The 20,292-nt window shown below is 45.7% G+C and overlaps 1 protein-coding gene across 1 annotated transcript; it reads right to left on the bottom strand.

Moving 5' to 3' along the window:
- Positions 1-8,539: 8,539 nt before the first annotated feature.
- LOC116481601 (E3 ubiquitin-protein ligase HERC2-like) lies at positions 8,540-17,646 on the bottom strand. The gene is made up of 6 exons (XM_058427548.1): positions 17,547-17,646; positions 14,596-14,769; positions 13,841-13,981; positions 13,624-13,748; positions 11,770-11,948; positions 8,540-11,673 (listed from the first exon to the last, which is right to left on the bottom strand). The coding sequence occupies exons 3-6, from the start codon at positions 13,920-13,922 to the stop codon at positions 11,544-11,546; spliced, it is 516 nt and encodes a 171-aa protein (XP_058283531.1). The 5' UTR covers positions 13,923-13,981; positions 14,596-14,769; positions 17,547-17,646; the 3' UTR covers positions 8,540-11,543.
- Between the last annotated feature and the right edge of the window lie 2,646 nt (positions 17,647-20,292).

The following is a 20,292-nucleotide window of genomic DNA, read 5'->3' on the forward strand; positions in this document are numbered from 1 at the left end:
ATTTTGGCAACAACCCCTGCCGAATGAAGACAGCATCATGAAGCAGCTCCAAGAGGAAAAGTTTGTGTGCTGTTCAGCTTGCCCACTGCCCATCAACTTCTGTCCTGGGGACACAGAGGGTGGCAGCATCCCTGCCTGCACCAGTGCCATCCTGCTGATGTGGTAGGCTAGCAGTATTTTGGTTAAAATCATGTTTGTGATTGTAACCATCTGTATGAATTATTTTAAAGAAATAAAAATCCCAGAAAGAGAAAAACAAATAAAAAAAAAAGAGAGAGACAGACAGTGAGGCTACTGTGCAGAGTGGCCTCAGGCAGTGGCCTCACAGAACTGCCTGCAGCCCTCTTAAGAGCGGCTTGGCCACTGCAAGACAGGACACAGTCAGCTGGGTGGGCTGGGCCCAGGACAAGTTGATGCTGAGACAATGGAATTTGCACTAGAGATCCAGAACCCTTGAAGGAGTGGACATCTCAGCCAACACCAGCGTCGAGGGCTGAGTAGGCACAAGAGAAGACCCCCCGCAGTGTGGTCAGAGTGAGCTGGAGGACCCAAACTCAGGGCCCAACGCCACTCCGCGTCTGCCATCCTCACTCTGGTCTAGATCCATATTGAGCTCCTGGCCTGCAAGGTGTTACTATTTCACGGAGTAGACAGACAAAAGCAGTCCACTGTTGGCTGGGCGCGGTGGCTGAAGCCTGTAATCCCAGCACTTTGGTAGGCCGAGGCAGGCAGATCACCTGAGGTCAGGAGGTCAAGACTAGCCTGTCCAATATGGCAAAATCCTGGTCCTCTAAAAATACAAAAATTAGCTGGGCATGGTGGTGGGTGCCTGTAATCCCAGCTACTCGGGAGGCTGAGGTGGGAGAATCACTTGAGGCTGAGGTGGGAGAATCACTTGAACCTGGGTGGAAGTTGCAGTGAGCCAAGAAGGCGCCACTGTACTCCAGCCTAGGCCACAAGAGCGAGACTCCGTCTCAAGACAAAAAACAGCAACAACAAAAATTCCACTGTCAAGACAGCAGCGTGACCACATGCTACATCTCTTTCTTCTATAGAACATAATTAGACATAGTAAAAAAAAAAAAAAATGTATTTTGAGACAGAGTTTCATTCTGTCGCCCAGACTGGAGTGCAATGGCGTGATCTCGGCTCACTGCAACCTCCACCTCACAGGTTCAAGTGATTCTCCTGCCTGAGTCGGCTGAGTAGCTAGGATTACAAAAAATACATATATTTTAAAGCAGAGTAACAAATTCATAACTAAGCATGGAGTGAAAAAGGGGACCCCCATGGACTTGAAATGGTAACGTCTTTAAAAAAAAAAAAAAAAAACAAAGGAAGTGTGCAAGATGGATGTCTTCCTGTCACTTCGCACAGCCTACTGACATAGCGACCCAGCCCCAGACCCCAAACTCACCGTCCTGCTCGGCGACCCCCAGAACACACTGAACATTGAGGGCACACCAAGTACTCTCCAATCCTCACCTCGCTCCTGCAGTAAATGGCTAAATGAATAACTCAGAGGAGAAGCCAAAAAGAAAATGCACACGGGGAACAGGAGAGGCGAGCAGAGGCCACAGCCTGGAGGCCTGGGCTGATATGCTCCGAAGAGATGTCTCCAGGGGCTGCCTGCGGGGAGCAGTCTGTCATTCAAAACACACCTAGAGAAGCCTCTCATAGCAGACAAGGGCAGAACCAGAAATTTACACATGTGGGGGAAGTTACACACCACAAATAGACAGTACAATCCGTGGAAGAACCAAGGGAATGGCGATAGCAGAATGTCAGGGAAGGACTTTATAATATGTAGACCTTAGAGAAATAGAGAAGGAACTGAGACAAGAATCAATTTGAATCCTTGGAAATAAAAAATGTCATGACTGAAATTAACAATTCAGCAATTACTGAACTGAGACCTGAACAGAACTTGTAAAGAGTTGTGTGTGTATGCCTGTATGCACATGCTCACGCACACATACAGAATGAAACTTCAGAATATCAAGGTCAAAGAAAAAGAGAAAAAAGGTGCTGGGGAGAAAAGATGATGAATGACGCATAAAACAATGAAAGTCAGGCCAGTCTCGGTGGCTTATGCCAGCACTTTGGGAGGCCAAGGCAGGTCGATCGCTTGAGCTCAGGAGTTCAAGAACAGCCTTGGCAACATGGCGAGACTTCATCTCTACTAAAAATAATAAAATTAGGCCGGGCATGGTGGCTCACGCCTGTAATCCCAGCACTTCGGGAGGCCAAGGCGGGCGGATCATGAGGTCAGGAGGCTAACACGGTGAAACCCCATCTCTACTAAAAATACAAAAAAAAAAAAAAAAAAAATTAGCTAGGCAGTGTGGCGAGTGCCTGTAGTCCCAGCTACTTGGGAGGCTGAGGCAGGAGAATGGCGTGAACCCAGGAGGTGGAGCTTGCAGTAAGCCGAGATGGTGTCACTGCACTCCAGCCTGGGTGACAGAGCGAGACTCCATCTCAAAAAATACATAAAAATAAAAAATGAAAATAAAATTTAAAAATTAGCCAAATATGGTGGTGTGCACATGTAGCGCCAGGCTGAGGTGGGACAATCGCTTGAGCTCAGGAGTTTGAGGTTGTAGTGAACTATGATCATGCCACTGTACTCCAGCCTAGGCAACAGAGTGAGACCTTGTTTCAAAAAAGACCCCAAAACCAAACAACAAAATAACAAAAATGAAAATATATCAGATTTCTTTTCATTTCTTAGCTGTATTCTGCATATGAAAGACACACATTAAAATTGCAGGTCCAGGCCAGGCGTGGGGGCTCACGCCTGTAATCCCAGCACTTTGGGACGCTGAGGGAGGTGGATCACCTGATGTCAGGTGTGGGAGACTAGCCTGGCCAACATGGTGAAACCCCATCTCCACTAAAAATATGAAAATTAGCCGGGCATGGTGGTGGGAGCTTGTAATCCCAGCTACTCAGGAGGCTAAGGCAGGAGAATTGCTTGAACCCGGGAGGCGGAGGTTGCAGTGAGCCAAGATTGCACCACTGCACTCCAGCCTGGGCGACAGAGTGAGACACTGTCTCAATAATTAATAAATAAATAAATAAATAAATAAATAAAATGCAGGTCCAGGCAGCACTCCCAGTGGTCCCACACATCTGTCCCTTGTTTCAACAGTGTTAGGATAGGACAGACCTGAGGACTCCCTCTCTTCCTGCCTCTCCTAACCTCCAATCTCCTCTCCAGTTACAACCTCCAGGACCATCTTCTCAGCCATTTCCTGCCTCCAGGACCAGCCAACACCGTTGTTGTTAGAAATAAGTTTAGCTCCTTATTGCAGACCAACCACGAGCTCCCAGATTCGTCAGAATGATACCGAGAAGGAAACTGCGGTCAGCTGCCTGGTCCATGTGCATTGGCAGGTCTCCTGCACTTACCATTGCCTGGGCTTCTATTTCAACCACAATGAGTGGCTCTGGAGGGCTTTGGCTGCTTCTTCCATGAGTTGGTTCAATAGAAGCACAAGGGCACAGTGTGTCTCTTGGAAGTGCCCAACCAGCTGCACCATCTTCCAAGGTGCACAGAAGCCATCTCTAGATGAGTGGGGAAAACCATGGATGCCATCAAAGCCACCATTGCCTGGAGAAGAATCTGAACCAGGCCCTTATGGATCTGCATGCCCTGGGATCTGCCCACACAGACCATCATCTCTGTGACTTTCTGGACAGCCATTTCCTAAACGGGAAGATGAATATCATCAAGACGATGGGCAACCACCGCAGTTACCTTTGCTGGCCGGCCAGCCCCCAGGCCCGCCTGCACCAGTCTCTTTTCCAAAAGCCTACCCGCAAGCACAACCAGGGCCTCCAGAGCCCAGCAGCCTTTGACGGGCTCCTCTGCACCTCCTGGTATCAGGGCTTCTGCCTGACCCTCTCCCTCCAGCCAGTAGGCAGCTTTTTGAGCACCCTCCAGCCTTCTTCCAAGCCTTGGACCAAAGGGGAAGAAAGCTTTTTGCAGCAAAAAAAAAAGAAAAAGAGGATATGGAAAAATTGACAGTAACACAACAGAGCACTCAGAAATAAATCCAACGTATCTGGTCAACTAATTTTCGACAAGGGCATCAAGAGGATGGAGAAAGAATAGTCACTTCTTGGCCAGGTGCAGTGGCTCATGTCTGCAATCCCAGCAGTTTGGGAGGCCGAGGCAGGTGGATCACCTGAGGTCAGGAGTTCGAGACCAGCCTGGCCAACATGGTAATTACATTTTTTATTTCCAAGAATTCAAATGATTCTTGTCTCAGTTCCTTTTTTCTCTAAGGTCTACACATTATAAAGTCCTTTCCTGACATTCTGCTATCACCACTCCCTTGGTTCTTCCATGGATTGTACTATTTGTGGTGTATAACTTCTCACATGTGTTAATTTCTGGTTCTGCCCCTGTCTGCTATGCTAACATTGAAGCAAGGATGATAATAGAACCTCCCTAAAACTGATCCTGTCCTTGTCCAGGAGCTGAACCAATTTTGTAAGATGAATGAAAGGCCACAAGATTAGGATTTGGGGTGGGGGGGGGGCTGAATTCTGTGAAAACACAGGTATAGTTTCTGCAATCCCTTACTGCTCAGGAGTCAGAGGTCACGAGATTTGTGTCTTCCCCAATGACTCCTGTAGATATCACTATTGTGGAACCTAAGATTGGCCTTTTGGGATGTTTTTCAGACTCACCCCAGCTGGACTCAACCTGTGGCCCCAACCAGAGGTGGACTCAGTGCATGAGGACCATTTCCACACCCCTACGATTGCATCTCCAACCACCTGGGGTAACATCATTCATTCTTTTGCATGTGGGTATCCAGTTTTCCCAATACCATTGTAATTCCCCAGTGGGTTCTTCCTGCTTACTGCACAGACAAAACCAGTTCACTGAGGCCATGGTATTGCAGCAAGTAGTTGAATTAACTCAATGCCAGCCATGTGGAAGGACTGGAGTTATCACTGAAATCAGCCTCCCCAAAGGCTCAGAGGTTAGGGTTTTTCAAGGAAAGTTGTGTGGGCAGGCAGGGGACTCAGGAATGGGTGCTCTTTAATGGTTAGGACTTCTCTAGGTGTGTTCTGAATGGCAGACTGCGCCCCGCAGGCAGCCCCCGGAGACATCTCTTCACAGTGTATCAGCCCAGGCCTCCAGACTGTGGCCTCTGCTCGCCTCTCCTGTTCCCCATGTGCATTTTCTTTTTCTTTCTGGCTTCACTTCTGAGTTATTCATTTAGCCATTTACTGCAAGAGCGAGGTGAGGATAGGAGAGTACTTGGGGTGCCCTCAATGGCCAGTGTAGTCTGGGGTCCCCGAGCAGGACAGTGAGTTTGGGGTCTGGGGCTCAGGCGCTATGGCAGTAGGCTGTGTGAAGTGACAGGAAGACATCTGCCTTACATATTTTCTTCGGTTTTAAAGAAAGACGTTACCATTTCATGTTATATTTGTTCTATTGGACAGTTTCATTCTGTCACCCAGGCTGGAGTGCAATGGTGTGATCTCAGCTCACTGCAACCTCCACATCCCAGGTTCAACCGATTCTCCTGCCTCAGTCTCCCGAGTAGCTGGGATTACAAAAAAATACGTACATTTTAAAGCAGAGTAACAAATTGATAACTAAGCGTGGAGTGGAAAGAGGGGACCCCCGAGGACTGGAAATGGCAACGTTAGACTATGAACTAAATTTCTCCCATGGTTGATTTGCCCTATGCCCAGGAATGAGCAAAGACAGCCAGCCCGTGACACTGGAAGCAAGATGGAGTCAGCCGTGCTAGACTTCTCTCACTGTCATCTTTGCAAAGCTGGTCTCACCATTTATTGAAGTGAATATTCTTTTTTTTTTTGAGACGAAGTCTTGCTCTGTTGCCTAGGCTGGAGTGCAATGGTGCGATCTCAGCTCACTGCAACTTCCGCCTCCTGGGTTCAAGAAATTCTCCTGCCTCAGCCTCACCATGCCTGGCTAATTTTTGTATTTTTAGTAGAAACGGGGTTTCACCATGTTGGGCCTCACAACACACATCAGCCCATCTCCTCTCCTGCTCAGGGATGGTCACAATCCTCATTTCCCAGTTAAAGAAACCAAAACTCCATTATGGTGTTTCACCATATTGGCCAGGCTGGTCTCGAAAGCCTGACCCCAAGTGATCCAAGCACCTCGGCCTCCCAAAGTGCTGGGATTACAAGTGTGAGCCACTGCATCCAGCCAATTAGGAGTAAATATCCAACATTTAGCCAGGTGCAGTGGCTCACTCCTTAATTCCAGCACTTTCAGAAGCTGAGGTGGGAGGATCACTTGAGCCCAGGAGTTTCAGTCCAGGCCTGGCAACATAGTGAGACCCTGTCTCAGCAAAACATTTAAAAATTAGCCAGGCATGGTGATGTGCACCTGTAGTCACAGCTACTTGGGAGGCTGAGATGGGAGAGTGTTTGAACCCAGAAGGTCAAGTAAGCTGTGATTGTGCCACTGTACTCCAGTCTGCATAACAGAGCAAGACCCTGTCTCAAAAAAAAAAAAAGTCCAAAATGTATAAATAATTGATACAACTCAAATAACCCAATTTTTAAAATGTTTAAAAAAAAAAAAACTTGGAGACCTTTCTTTAAAGAAGACATAAAAATAGCAAGTGGGTATCTGAAAGGTGTTACGCATTGTAGATTAGGGAAATGCAAATCAAACCCACTGAGATACCACCTCACACCCCTTATGACTATTATCAAAAAGTCAAAAGATAAATGTTGGCAAGAGTGCGGAGAAATGGGAACTTTTGCATACTATTGATGAGAATGTAGATTGATACAGCCGTTCTGTAAAAGAGTATGAAGATTTCTAGAGAAATTAAAAATAGAACTACCATATGACTCAGCAATCCCTCTTCTGGGCATATACCCAAAGGAAATGAAATCATTACTTTGTAAAGATACCTGTATTCTCATGTTCATTGCAGCCTTAATCACAATAGCCAAGATACGGAAACAATCTAAGTGTCCATCAACGGATAAATGGATAAAGAGACTGTGGCACACATACACAATGGAATATTATTCAGCCTGGAAAACAAACAAGGTCTTGCCATTTGCTGCAAGATGGATGAGGCTGGAGGATGTCATGCTAAGTGAAATAAAGCATACACAGAAAATCAAATATTGCATAAACTCATTTGTATGTGGGATGTAAAAATGTAAATAAATAAATCTACATAGATAGATAGTAAAACATTGTTTACCAGGGGAGGTGGGAGAGGGGAGGAATTGGGGACATAGAGGCCAAAGAATACAAAGTAGCAGGTATGAAGGATGAACAAGTCTAGAGATGTATGACATGAGAACTGCAGGGAACAAAATCGTTCTGTATGTGAAATTCATGCTCAATGACTAGATTTCAACTGCTCTTGCCACAAAAGCAACAAGGAAATGGGGAACTATGTGAAATGATTGGTGTATTAATTTCTTTCAGTATAGGAATCTTTTTACAATCTATATATAACCTGTAACATCATGTTGTAAGCCTTAACTATACACAAGAAAATTTATTTTTAAAGAAGAAAAACTGACAGTCAAAGACGGACAAAGCAAAGACTAAGTAAATAAAAACAGGGGTAACTGTATTTCTATCTGTTAGTCAAAAAATGAGTGACCGACTGAGGCAAGTGCCAGCATCAACAGAGCTTTGTGGAGCCACAATTTGACGATACCCCTGGAAAAAACACAAGCCACAGAAACGCCTGTGACCTGTGCTTTCCAAAGAGGGTTTTGGGAACTCAGTATGTAAGGGGAGAGGCCTGTAGGAGAGAAGAAAGGGAGGGGGAGCAGGCAGTGAAGCAGTGGTTACATTCTTAGGAAGCTCTAATTAGTGCTCAGTAAATCTTCATTTTACATAAGATAAGGTAAACATCTCCAAAGAGGGAGGAAAGAGTCAATTATGCAGCCATCTCAGGATAGCAGGAAGAGTGATTGATCTCATCGTATTCCTGTTCTGTACCCGGGAAGATAAGCCTGTAATCAACATTGTCAGTGTCAGATTGAATAGAACTCAGTTTTACGTCTTCAACTGAGGTTGCAGAGCCACGGTTACAATGGGCATATGCTTATTTTATAGGGGGACATGGATCCTGAAAGATTTAGGGGCTAGCAAGGAATGTCCCTGTGAACAATTTGTAAGGGGGGGGCCATATGGAGGGTACGTGGCCTTTTGTGGCAGTGGGGACCTGGCTTATGTCTAATGCCATCACACAGAATTGTGAAATGGCAGCTATCTCTTTGGGGAGAAAGAATGGCAGTGTTGGATGACTCAGCTCCCAAACTTACGTCTCCCTTAGCATAACAGGTTTGGTGGTTCCAAGACATTATTTTCTTTTATATATTTAAAAAAAACTCTAATGGAAGAGCTATGTGAGAGATAATGAGGGTATTTCCTAATGATAAAAGGGTGCAACCAGCAGGGAGAAAAACGAATTCTAAATTTGTTTATGCCTGGTAACTTAACCTTAAAACACACAGAACAAAGCTTAACAAATGAAAAAAAGAAATAAGTTCACGATCATTGTGGGAAACTTTAATATCTGTGTCTCGGCCACTGAAAAATAAACAGACAAACATCAGTAAGCAAATAGAATCTTTAAAGGATGCATTTAACACACTGGACCTAATTGAGATACGTGGTACACTACACTCAACATGCAGAATACATATGCTTTTCAAATGCAGAAGCAATATTTATAAAAATTAATCATATTTTCAATCATTGAGAAGACACAAATTCCAAAGAGTTTTGGTTATACAAATATTTAATCACAGTGGAACTACAGGTTTGGAAATTAAGCAAAACATTTTTGGTATGGTAAAGGGATGAATAAAATCAAAGTTTGCTTTTTTGAAACGCTAATAAAATTGATGACCCCCAGCAAGATTGATTAAGAAAACAGACAAAAGAGCCAGGCGCGGTGGCTCACGCCTGTAATCCCAGCACTTTGGGAGGCCGAGGCGGGCAGATCACGAGGTCAGGATATCGAGACCATCCTGGCTAACACAGTGAAACCCTGTCTCTACTAAAAAAAATACAAAAAAAAAAATTAGCCGGGCGCGGTGGCAGGCGCCTGTAGTCCCAGCTATTCAGGAGGCTGAGGCAGGAAAATGGCATGAACCTGGGAGGCAGAGCTTGCAGTGAGCCGACATCGCACCACTGCACTCCAGCCTGGGCGACAGAGCCAGACTCCATCTCAAAAAAAAAAAAAAAAAAAAAAAGAAAACAGACAAAAGACACAAACTCTAACAGCAGACCTTATAAGTATTACAAAGATAAATGAATAATAGAACAACTTTGAAATTTTAGATAAAATGAACAAATTGATTCAGCAAACACTGCTTACCAAAACAGTCATATATATGTAATTGAACCTGTAATTAAACACCTAATAAAAAAACTACAGTCTCACATGGCTTAACAAGTGAATTCTTTCCAAATGCTTAAGGAAGAAACAGCACACATCTTACATAAACTCTGTCAGAAATAGGAGAAGAAACATTTTCCAAATTGTCTAACCAGCACAGCTTTAATAATTCATATTAAAACCTCACAAGTTTGGGCACGGTGGCTCATGCCTGTAATCCCAGCGCTTTGGGAGGCTGAGGCGGGTGGATCACGAGGTCAGGAGATCAAGACCATACTGGCTAACACAGTGAAACCACCGTCTCTACTAAAAAAATACAATAAATTAGCCAGGCGTGGTGGTGGGCACCTGTAGTCCCAGCTACTCGGGAGGCTGAAGCAGGAGAATGGCGTGAACCCGGGAGGCGGAGCTTGCAATGAGCCGAGATCACTTCTCTTATTTAGTTCTCTTATTTCCATTGGTTAAAGACCAGAATGTGTGAAATACGCATTATCAGATTAGAAAAACAAAACATCAGAAAAACGTTTTTCAAAATAGCATTTACTAAAATCTGAGAGAAACTTGCTCTAAAAACTTCCTGTTTCAAAATTTCACTGTGTGTCCACTAAGTTCATTTTTCTGGCTGTGGACAGCAGGCCCACCCCACGCCAGAGACCCACCATGGCCCCATGAACAGGCCAGCTGAGAGCTGCAGCCACTGCCCAGGGCTACCTGCTCTGTGCTCGGCTTCCTAATCCAACCTGCCAGTGCTTTGCTTTCTCTATGTGCAGAAACTAAAGCCAAGAGCCCAGGTTTACAAAAAGCACATTTTTATTAAATAGAGGTACAAACGTGTTTCATTTTCTAATAAATCTCTTTCACGAATCACCCGCTTTTTCGCTCTTGAGTTTTTTGTTGTTTTTTTTTTTTTTTTGTGACGGAGTCTTGCTCTGTCGCCCAGGCTGGAGTGCAGTGGCACAATCTCTGCTCACAGCAAGCTCCGCCTTCTGGGTTCCCACCATTCTCCCGCCTCAGCCTCCCGAGTAGCTGGGACTACAGGCGCCCGCCACCATGCCCGGCTAATTTTTCTATTTTTAGTAGAAACGGGGTTTCATCGTGTTATCCAGGATGCTCTCGATCTCCTGATCTCGTGATCCGCCCACCTCGGCCTCCCAAAGTGCTGGGATTACAGGCATGAGCCACCATGCCCGGCCTGTGAAAAACTCTTGAGTATCATCATACCCTCCAACTTCTCTTCTCACCTATATTTAAAAGGGTCTGCTCTTTATCTTAACATCTATACTAGGTAATTTTCAGAATATTCCTTCAATCACCAAACACATTTTTGAGATTCTTGTGCTAGATTTCACTATCTTAATATGAAAACCAATCATCACCCATTAAAATACAATACAGGCTGGGCGCGGTGGCTCACGCCTGTAATCCCAGCACTTTGGGAGGCTGAGGCGGGCGGATCACGAGGTCAGGAGATTGAGACCATCCTGGCTAACACGGTGAAACCCCGACTCTACTAAAAATACAGAAAATTAGCCGGGTGTGGTAGCCGGCGCCTGTAGTCCCAGCTACTTGGGAGGCTGAGGCAGGAGAATGGCATGAACCTGGGAGGCAGAGCTTGCAGTGAGCCCAGATCAGGCCAGTGCACTCCCGCCTGGGCGACAGACCCAGACTCCGTCTCAAAAAAAAAAAAAAAAAAAAAAAATACACGCCAGGCACAGTGGCTAACGCCTGTAATCCCAATACTTTCAGAGGCCAAGGCAGGTGGATCACCTGAGGTCAGGAGTTTGAGAGCATCCTGACCAATATGGTGAAATCCCATCTCTACTAAAAATACAAAAATCAGCCAGGTGTGGTTGTGGACGCCTATAGTCCCAGCTACTTGGGAGGCTGAGGAAGGAGAATTGCTTGAACCCAGGAGATGGTGGGTGCAGTGAGCCAAGATCGTGACACTGCAGTCCAGCCTGGGCAATACAGCAAGACTCCATCTCAAAAAAAAAAAAAAAAAAAAAGAAAAATTATTATGTAAATAAATAGGGTGGGCATGGTGGCTCAGGCCTGTAATTCCAACACTTTGGGAGGCCAAGGTGGGCAGATGACCTGAGATCAGGAGTTCAAGACCAAGCTGACCAACATGAAGAAACCCCATCTCTACTAAAACTACAAAATCAGCCAGGCGTGGTGGCACACGCCTGTAATCCCAGCGACTCGAGAGGCTGAGGCAGGAGAATCACTTGAACCCGGGAGGTGGAGGTTGCGGTGAGCCAAGATCGCGTCATTGCACTCTAGCCTGGACAACAAGAGTGAAACTGTCTCAAACAAACAAACAAAAAAACAAAAAAAGTAAATAAATAACATACAATACAATACAGCTACTACGATTTACCTAAGAAGCTGTTGTATGAGCTGAACCAGAGGCAAACACTGTTTGCCAGAAGACTCACAGATCCCCGTATTAATAAGGTCTTTATCCAATGGAGTCCTGCTTCTGTGAAATGCTAAGGCATTCGCTTCCTGCTCATCAATTTCTTTTTCCTTCTGTGCTTCTTTTTTGGTTTCAATATCCTGTAATTCATAAACAGAAATTGTTTACAAGTGATCTCATTAGCAGGTGTGAAGGCACATAGGCTGGCTGAGCCCTGACCCCAATGCCAAGCTATCCCAGCCTCTGTGGCTAATGCACACACCTACCCACAGGCCCCCTACCTGCCCTGTTGGAAACCCTAACTCAGTTGTGCAGTTTCAAACAGTGTCTTCTTTTTACAGATCCAAGGTCCAGGCTGCCTCTGCTGATGCTTTCCAGCCTCCTTATGTGAAATCCCTAAAATCTTTAACCCTGCTACTGGCTCTCACAAAACCCAATGTGATCTGCCCCACACAGGCAGCATCCAGCTGCTTTGTAAGGACAAGAAGCTGGAATTCTCACACACACTGGTTCAAATGTAAACAGCAAAGCCACTTGGGGAAACTATGAACACACACTGAGCCCAGGAACTAACAAATTCCACTCCAAGTGTTTACCCAAAGGGAGAACATATGTTCACTAAAGTACTTGTTCACAGCACAATCGTGGCAGCTCTACACGGCCAAAAACCAGAAACCCTGGGCGCAGTGGCTCATGCTTGTAATCCCAACACTTTGGGAGGCCAAGGTGCGGGGATCACTTGAGCCCAGGAGTTCGAGACCAGTCTGTGCAATACAGTGAAACCTTGTGTCTACAAAAAAATCAAAAAACTAGCTGGGCATGGAGACATGTCTGTGGTCCCTGCAACGCAGGAGGCTGAGGTGGGAGGATCATTTGAGACTATGAGGAGAAGGCTGCAGGGAGCCAACATCAGGTCACTGCATCCAGCCTGGGTGACACAGCAAGTCCCTGTCTCAAAAAAAAAAAAAAAAGAAAACAAAAACCAAAAGCAATTAAATGTCCTTCAATAGGAGAATGAACTAACAGTACTACACCTATAAAATGGAAAACTTCCCAATAACAAAAACGAAGTCACAATACACACAACAGTGTGAGTGAATCTGAAAATCATTCTCCAAGGCAAAACAGGAAAGAGTGCATACTACGCAGTTATATTGCTGCAACACTCAGAGCAGGCAAAATGAATCTAATCTCAAGCCAGGGGAGTATCCTGGCTGCAAGTGCCAAGGGGCACAGGGATCTTTCCGGGTGACAGGAATGGTCTACATGAGGAACAGGTTACAACCAGTTAACCTCACTGAAATAGACAACCTGCAGTATTTCATCACAATTAAATCATATCTCAAGAAAATTTTAAATTAGCACATAAGGTCAGTCGCGGTGGCTCACGCCTGTAATCCCAGCACTTTGGGAGGTCGAGGCAGGCCAATCACAAGGTCAAGAGATTGAGACCATCCTGGCTAACACGGTGAAACCCCGTATCTACTAAAAATACAAAAACTTAAACGGGTGTGGTGACGGGCGCCTGTAGTCCCAGCTGCTTGGGAGGCTGAGGCAGGACAATGGCGTGAACCCGGGAGGCGGACCTTGCAGAGAGCCGAGATCATGCCACTGCGCTCCAGGCTGGGTGACAGAGTGAGACTCTGTCTCAAAAATAAATAAATAAATAAGCACATAAAATAATTTTAATTTAAAAAACACTTGGGTATGATAAAAGTTTAGTGTTTTACTGTTTTCTGTTATTCTTCACATGTGTGAGTGTGGTATGTCCGATCTCAGCGCACCACCAGGTCACGTGTGCCTCCAAGGCCATACCTGGATCTCTGCAGTAATGGCTGCGTGTAAGGCTGACTCCAACCCTCCATCAGCAATCAAGCTGCCCACCAGAAGATCAATCATGAATTGACGACCTGGACTTATGTTCACTTCATTGCCTGAAACTGAAATAGAAAGTGTGTGGCAATTGGAGTGAAACGCCATCCCCTCCCAGCACCCTGACCCACGCCCTCTCCTGTTCCTCCCCCGAGCCCACCTGCACAGGGCAGGAGAGAAGAGAGTGCCTGGGACTGCTCCTCCACGGTGGGCAGCAGCACGGACCAGCCGCTCTGCAGCATGGCCTGGGCAGCTGACTGCACGATGCTCAGCACATCCGCACTCCTGGCCAGGGTCACCACTGTCTGGTTAGGAACACAAACATAAAACCAAAATTAAAAGCAAGCAGATACCGTTGCATCAGACTATAGAATACATGAAGACTTAGCAGGAATTACCACAGGGAATCTAGAGTGGCCAAATGTTAAGAAATGTAATAATACTAACCAGAGATAATTCAGAGTGTCAATCATTCCATTTCAACTCTCATTCTTAATAAATAAAATGCCCACACAGGAATGGCGGCAGCTGCTAACCAGCTGACAGCCCCCAGGCAAACAAGTCCAGTAACCACCAGGGCCTCTTCACCAATGCCACTGAGCCCCACATCCACTGGATGACAGGGTGGGCGGCCTGGTGAGGCCCACTGTACTCCTCATCTCACTTCCACGAGGGAAGCTGCCATGCATGTCTTTGAGGGCCTGTCCAGGGTGGCGAGAGCTCTACGTACCGTTCTCAGTGACAGCCAGGGTTTCAGCGTCCCCACTCCCACACACCACATTGATGACCTTCAGTCCCTTTAAGGTCAGCTACCAGCATCGGAGTGGCCTCGTCCTCACTGGAGCTTTCAAACAGATAGGACTGCCATTATTAACTCCTGTAAGAGGCCACCTCCTGCTGCACGCTCCCACTCACACAGGGCAGATGTACCGTGGCCCAGCCGGCCGTAGTTCTCGTGGCCCCAGGTGTACAGCTCCCCCTCAGCAGTGATGGCTGCGCTGTAAGTGCTCCCGCAAGAGATGTGCACCACGTGCTTCCCGGCCTGCTTTCCAGAGAAGGCGGAGATCACCTTAGGCTCCTCCAGAGGCCCTGGGGAGGAAGGGAACAAACATGAATGCCCTTCTTCTTGGTGTTCTTTCTTATTAGCAAAGGAAATTCAATATCCAAATTTAGACCATCACAGCATCAGGCCAGTTTCACCTTCCAGGTACTTTATAAAATAAGGAAGAGAGAATTCCAACACCTAACCACCTCCATGACTTTTTGTTCAGTTGGAACCCGATGCCAAGCATGGTACCCAGTAGAAATATAAAAACAGTGTTTGTTAAAGACTCGTATGATAGGCTGGTCACGGTGGCTCCCACCTGTAATCCCAGCACTTTGGGAGGCCAAGGAGGGCGGATCACCTGAGGTCAGGACTTCGAGACCAGCCTGGCTAACATGGTGAAACCCTGTCTCTACTAAAAATAAAAAATTAGCTGGGCATGGTGGCGGGCACCTGTAATCCCAGCTACTTGGGAGACTGAGGCAGGAGAATCACTTGAACCTGGGAGGCAGAGGTTGCAGTGACCTGAGATCGCCCCATTACACTCCACCTTGGGCAACAAGAACAAAATCCCATCTTGAAAAAAAAAAAAAAAAGAGACTTGTAAGGTCCCTTGCAGCTTTATTCACGATGGCCCAAAACCATGGTCCATCTGCAACAGAAGGAATGAATTACCCATACACCCAACAACATGGCTGGATCTCAAGATATCTGCTAAGTGAAAGATGCCAGAAACAAAACACCATACACTGTATGGCTTTGTTTATATTAAATTATAGAAAAGGCAAAATAATAAAAACAGAGGGCAGATCACAGGTTGTCAGGAACTGGAGGTAGGAAGTGGGGATCAAAAGGGTACAAAGAGGGCCCCGGAAGCTACGGGAGCACCCCATGTCTTGATGGTGATGACCCAACTGAGTGCACTTGTCAAAACCCATCCAACTCTACATCTGAAACTCATGCATCTGGTTGTATGGAAGCCTCATAAAGCTGACCGACATTTGTATATATTTGTTAAATGAATATGGATGGAATGAAGCCAACACTCTGCAATCTATACTTTACAAATGAAAAGTATGAGGCAGTGGGGATTAGGGTAGAGAAGTCTTACTTGTTGAAGAAATTGCAAAGTTAGCAAAATATCCTAATCTTAGGATCCAGAATATGTTCCTATAATAGACATTTTCTTGAGAATCTATAGAAGCCAGGCCTCTCCAAAGACATGGTTTACTCTGCATCCTGCCCAGATTTTACTTGTACTATGAACCTGACTTTCAAATAACTGATTTGTAACTACTTAATTTACTAATATTTACTAACACTTAATGTTAACTTTCGCTAAATACAAGTTACATACATGTGGTGTAAGGTCTAACATTAAAACCCAATATTACATGTTGCCTTGACATCTGGTATAAACTGGGAGCTTTTAATGGCCTCAGGGCAAGTTTCCCTCCCCATGATGCCAAACAATTCTCATCACAGTGACCAGGCACAGGTACAGTTCCTGCTTATGCCTAAGGAGTAGGCCCCATTGCCCTGCCAGCCCAAGGAATTCTTAAAGCAATTATTAAAGTCTTTCTGCAGGAACCACAGCCACTCTCACTACCACACAGCCTGCCTCCCGCAGCCCCCGGCTCTCCATTCTATCCTGAGCGAAAGACTAAGAAACTTCCGTCCATCTCGTCTGCCCAGTGTCAGTACTGTGGGATGGAAATCCTTCTCCCACTGACAAGGTGAAGAGGCGATTAAAACAACACATATAATGGAATTTTACTCATTTAATCCTAAGGCCAGGCCGGGCGTGGTGGCTCACGCTTGTAATCCCAGCACTTTGGGAGGCCGAGGCGGGCGGATCACGAGGTCAGAAGATCGAGACCACGGTGAAACCCCGTCTCTACTAAAAATACAAAAAATTAGCCAGGCGTGGTGGCGGGCGCCTGTAGTCTCAGCTACTCGGAGAGGCTGAGGCAGGAGAATGGCATGAACCCGGGAGGCAGAGCTTGCAGTGAGCCGAGATTGCGCCACTGCACTCCAGCCTGGGCAACAGAGCGAGACTCTGTCTCAAAAAAAAAAAAAAAAAATCCTAAGGCCACTGAACATTATTCCTAACCTTACTAAGGCTATCATATGAGATCTATTCCACATTTACTTTACATAATGCTTCATGATGCTATTTAAAATCTATTTTCCCCTTTCCCTTTTATTTTAATCTATGTGTTATGGGAAATTTCAAACACAAAAAGCAGAGAGGCCTTTTCTGACCAGCTGGGTCCATCATGTGCATACGGCTTTCGAAAGTCCGCTTGGCCAGGCACCCCTCTCCTGCCCACTTCATTCCTAACATAGTAACCTCACACCCTCAGACAGGCCCTCCCCTCCTCCTCCTGCAACCCAAAGCCTGCTCTCCACTCAAGGCCAGGGTACACCTTAAAAAGACTTCTGCAATTAACTCCAGCCCACAGGCATTTTCTCTTCTTTCCACTATTTACTTAGCCTTTTAAATTTAATTCTCAATTACTGTTCTACCTTCAAGGTAAACTCTTTAAGTTCCTTAAAAACAATTACTTAGGTTTTTTGTGGTGGTTTCCCCACAAAAGGCACTCATTTACGGTAGCAAATTTGATTTACAAGCCTTTCTAGAATGAGGTATATCACCAAATAAGGTAATCTGGTTGTTTTGTTTTTTCACTCATGGAACTGTACCAGTGTGTATGTGTGGAGGGCTGGGGGATGACAAGCAGCATACAATTTGCAAGCCTTCAAATTATAAAGCAGCCTTCTGCCACCAAGAAAATAAAGTGATCTCATTCTGACTTACAGTTTGAAAATAGGACATCAGAGGGAATGTCCTGAAAGGAATGAGTTGCTTCACTATTCTCAGACCTGGTCCCACTCTGCTCCCTCTCTGTAACTGAAGGTCAATCACAGCCGGGAGAGCCTGCAACAGAGATATTTTTTATTCCTAAGAATTAGCCATGAGGCAGGGCCAGTATTAAAGACACATAAACAGTAAAACTTTCTAAATTTCACTTCAACTAGGTTCCCAAACCACAGATGACAAGCTCCATGTGGTTCACCTGCCCAGTTTACTTGGAGGGACTCAGGGGAGTAATCCCAACTGTGACCATTGCTCAACAAACACTGAGCAGCTATATCTGCCAGGCACTGAAGTTGTAAAGAGGATCAAAGGGCCTATCCTCAAGGACTCCAAGACTAAGAGAATTAAAAATTCCAAAAATAACCCGGTGACGTTTTAAACACTTTTAAAGACTCTTATGATTTTCTGCTTATTCTCTTTGTGTGTGGGAGGGGAAGGGTTATTTTTGGGTTTTTTTTTTTGTTTTTTTTTTTGAGACAGTGTCTCGCTCTGTTTCCCAGGCTGGAGTGCAGTGGTGCGATCATTGCTCACTGCTGTCTCAAATGCCTGGGTTGCAGTGATCTCCGACCTCAGCCGCTCAAATCGACAGGACCACAGGCGCATACCACCACACCTAGCTAATTTTTTTGTTCTGCTTGTTCTCTCTAAATTTTAACAAACTTTTTTTTGAGTCGCAGTCTCGCACTGTCGCCCGGGCTGGAGTGCGATGGCACCATCTCAGCACACTGCAACCTCCGCCTCCCAGGTTCAAGCGATTCTCCTGCCTCAGTCTCCCGCATAGCTGGGATTACAGATGTGTACTGCCACGCCCAGCTAATTTTTTGTGTTTTTAGTAGAGAAAGGGTTTCACTATGTTGGCCAGGCTGGTCTGGAACTCCTCACTTCGTGACCCACCCATCTCTGCCTCCCCAAGTGCTGGGATTACAGGAGTGGCGCCCGGCCAACAAATTCAGTTTTCACAATTGATTTTACTAATATTTGTAATGTGAACTTTCATTAAACATAAAGTATGTTAAAAGTGGAAAAAATACATCTCAAAAGAAAATTATGAAATTGGTCCACCTTCTTAAATAATGTGAAAAACACATAATTAAAGAACAGGCAAAAATGGACTAGTATTCTAATAAGGAAAACCTAAACTAGGACCTGCTTTGCAAAATGATTATCAGTAGGCAACAAAATCACCAAAGTTAACAAACTTTAAAAATCACACCAACTTGGCTGAGCACGGTGGCTCACACCTGTAACCCCAGCACCTTGGGAGGCCGAGGTGGGAGGATCACCTGAGGTCAGGACTTTGAGACCAGCCTGGTCAACATGGTGAAACCCCGTCTCTACAAAACACACCTGGCCAACATGGTGAAACTCCGTCTCTACAAAAACACAAAAATTATTTTCTTGTATTTGCCGTGACAGCGGGTGCCTGTAATCCCAGCTACTGGTTAGGCTGAGGCAGAAGAATCGCTTGAACCCGGGAGGTGGAGCTTGCAGTGAGCCAAGATTGCACCACTGCACTCCAGCTTGGGCGACAGGGCGACACTCCGTCTCAAAGGAAAAAAGAAAAAATTGAAAAAAATTACACCAACTGAAGTACATAGACAGCATTAAACTTTTCACAGCATTGTGACATTTCATTTTAACAAAGGCTTAATTAAAAAGACATGTGGTAAGGGCCCACAATGAGGAACCAGGTCCAGAGATGTTAAGTAACTCGTCACACAGCTGAGGTAGCAGAAGCAGAACTATAATCCAGGCCTCCTCATCTCTGCCAATCTCAGCCTTCTGCTGAAGAATTTAGAATCACTGTCTGTAGCAAGAAGACCAAATTGTGTAACCTAGTAACAAAGACCCTTCGCCATTTGTTCCAAACCTACCTTTTAGATCTTATTATTATTATTTTTTAGACGGAGTCTCCCTCTCTCGCCGGGGCTGGAGTGCAGTGGCCCGATCTCCGCTGACTGCAAGCTCCGCCTCCCGGGTTCACGCCATTCTCCTGCCTCAACCTCCCGAGTAGCTGGGACTACAGGTGCCCACCACCACGCCCGGCCAATTTTTCGTATTTTTACTAGAGACGTGGTTTCACCGTGTTAGCCAGGATGGTCTCCATCTCCTGACCTTGTGATCCACCCGCCTCGGCCTCCCAAAGTGCTGGGATTACAGGCGTGAGCCACCGCGCCCGGCCTACATTTTATTTCCCATACCATATTTCACACATTCTGTGTTCTACTCCAGTCAGCACTTTGCTGCTATTCTAACCTGCTCCTACCTTTCCTCCTCCATATTTGGTTGACACTAACTACCCCTCTGTTACGGTTACTTTGGTACTTAACTCGTATTGCCTTCACTGTGGCTCCCAGTAAACATGTGGCTTGCTTGTATCATTTACTCAACCAACCAACATTTACTGAGCACGTACAATATTCTAGGAGCAGGGGTACAACAGCCCACATGGGGTTATCTCCTGCTAGAGGTAGAGCGAAATAATAAACGAAATAAAGACATTATTCTGGAAAAGTGGCAAATGTTATGGTAAAAAATAAAACATGTGAAGGGCACTGGGGAGTTGAGTTGGGGGATTCTATTTTAATGACCGTAGTTAGGAGGCCTTGCTGAGCAGGTAACACTTGAGTAGAAGCTTCAAAGAGCTTTTTGAAAAGAACAAAGGAGCGAGAAGCAAGTGCAGGGG

The sequence above is a fragment of the Hylobates moloch genome, unplaced genomic scaffold (genome assembly GCF_009828535.3).
Source record: "Hylobates moloch isolate HMO894 unplaced genomic scaffold, HMol_V3 SCAFFOLD_14, whole genome shotgun sequence".
In the NCBI taxonomy this organism is placed as follows: Eukaryota; Metazoa; Chordata; class Mammalia; order Primates; family Hylobatidae; genus Hylobates; species Hylobates moloch.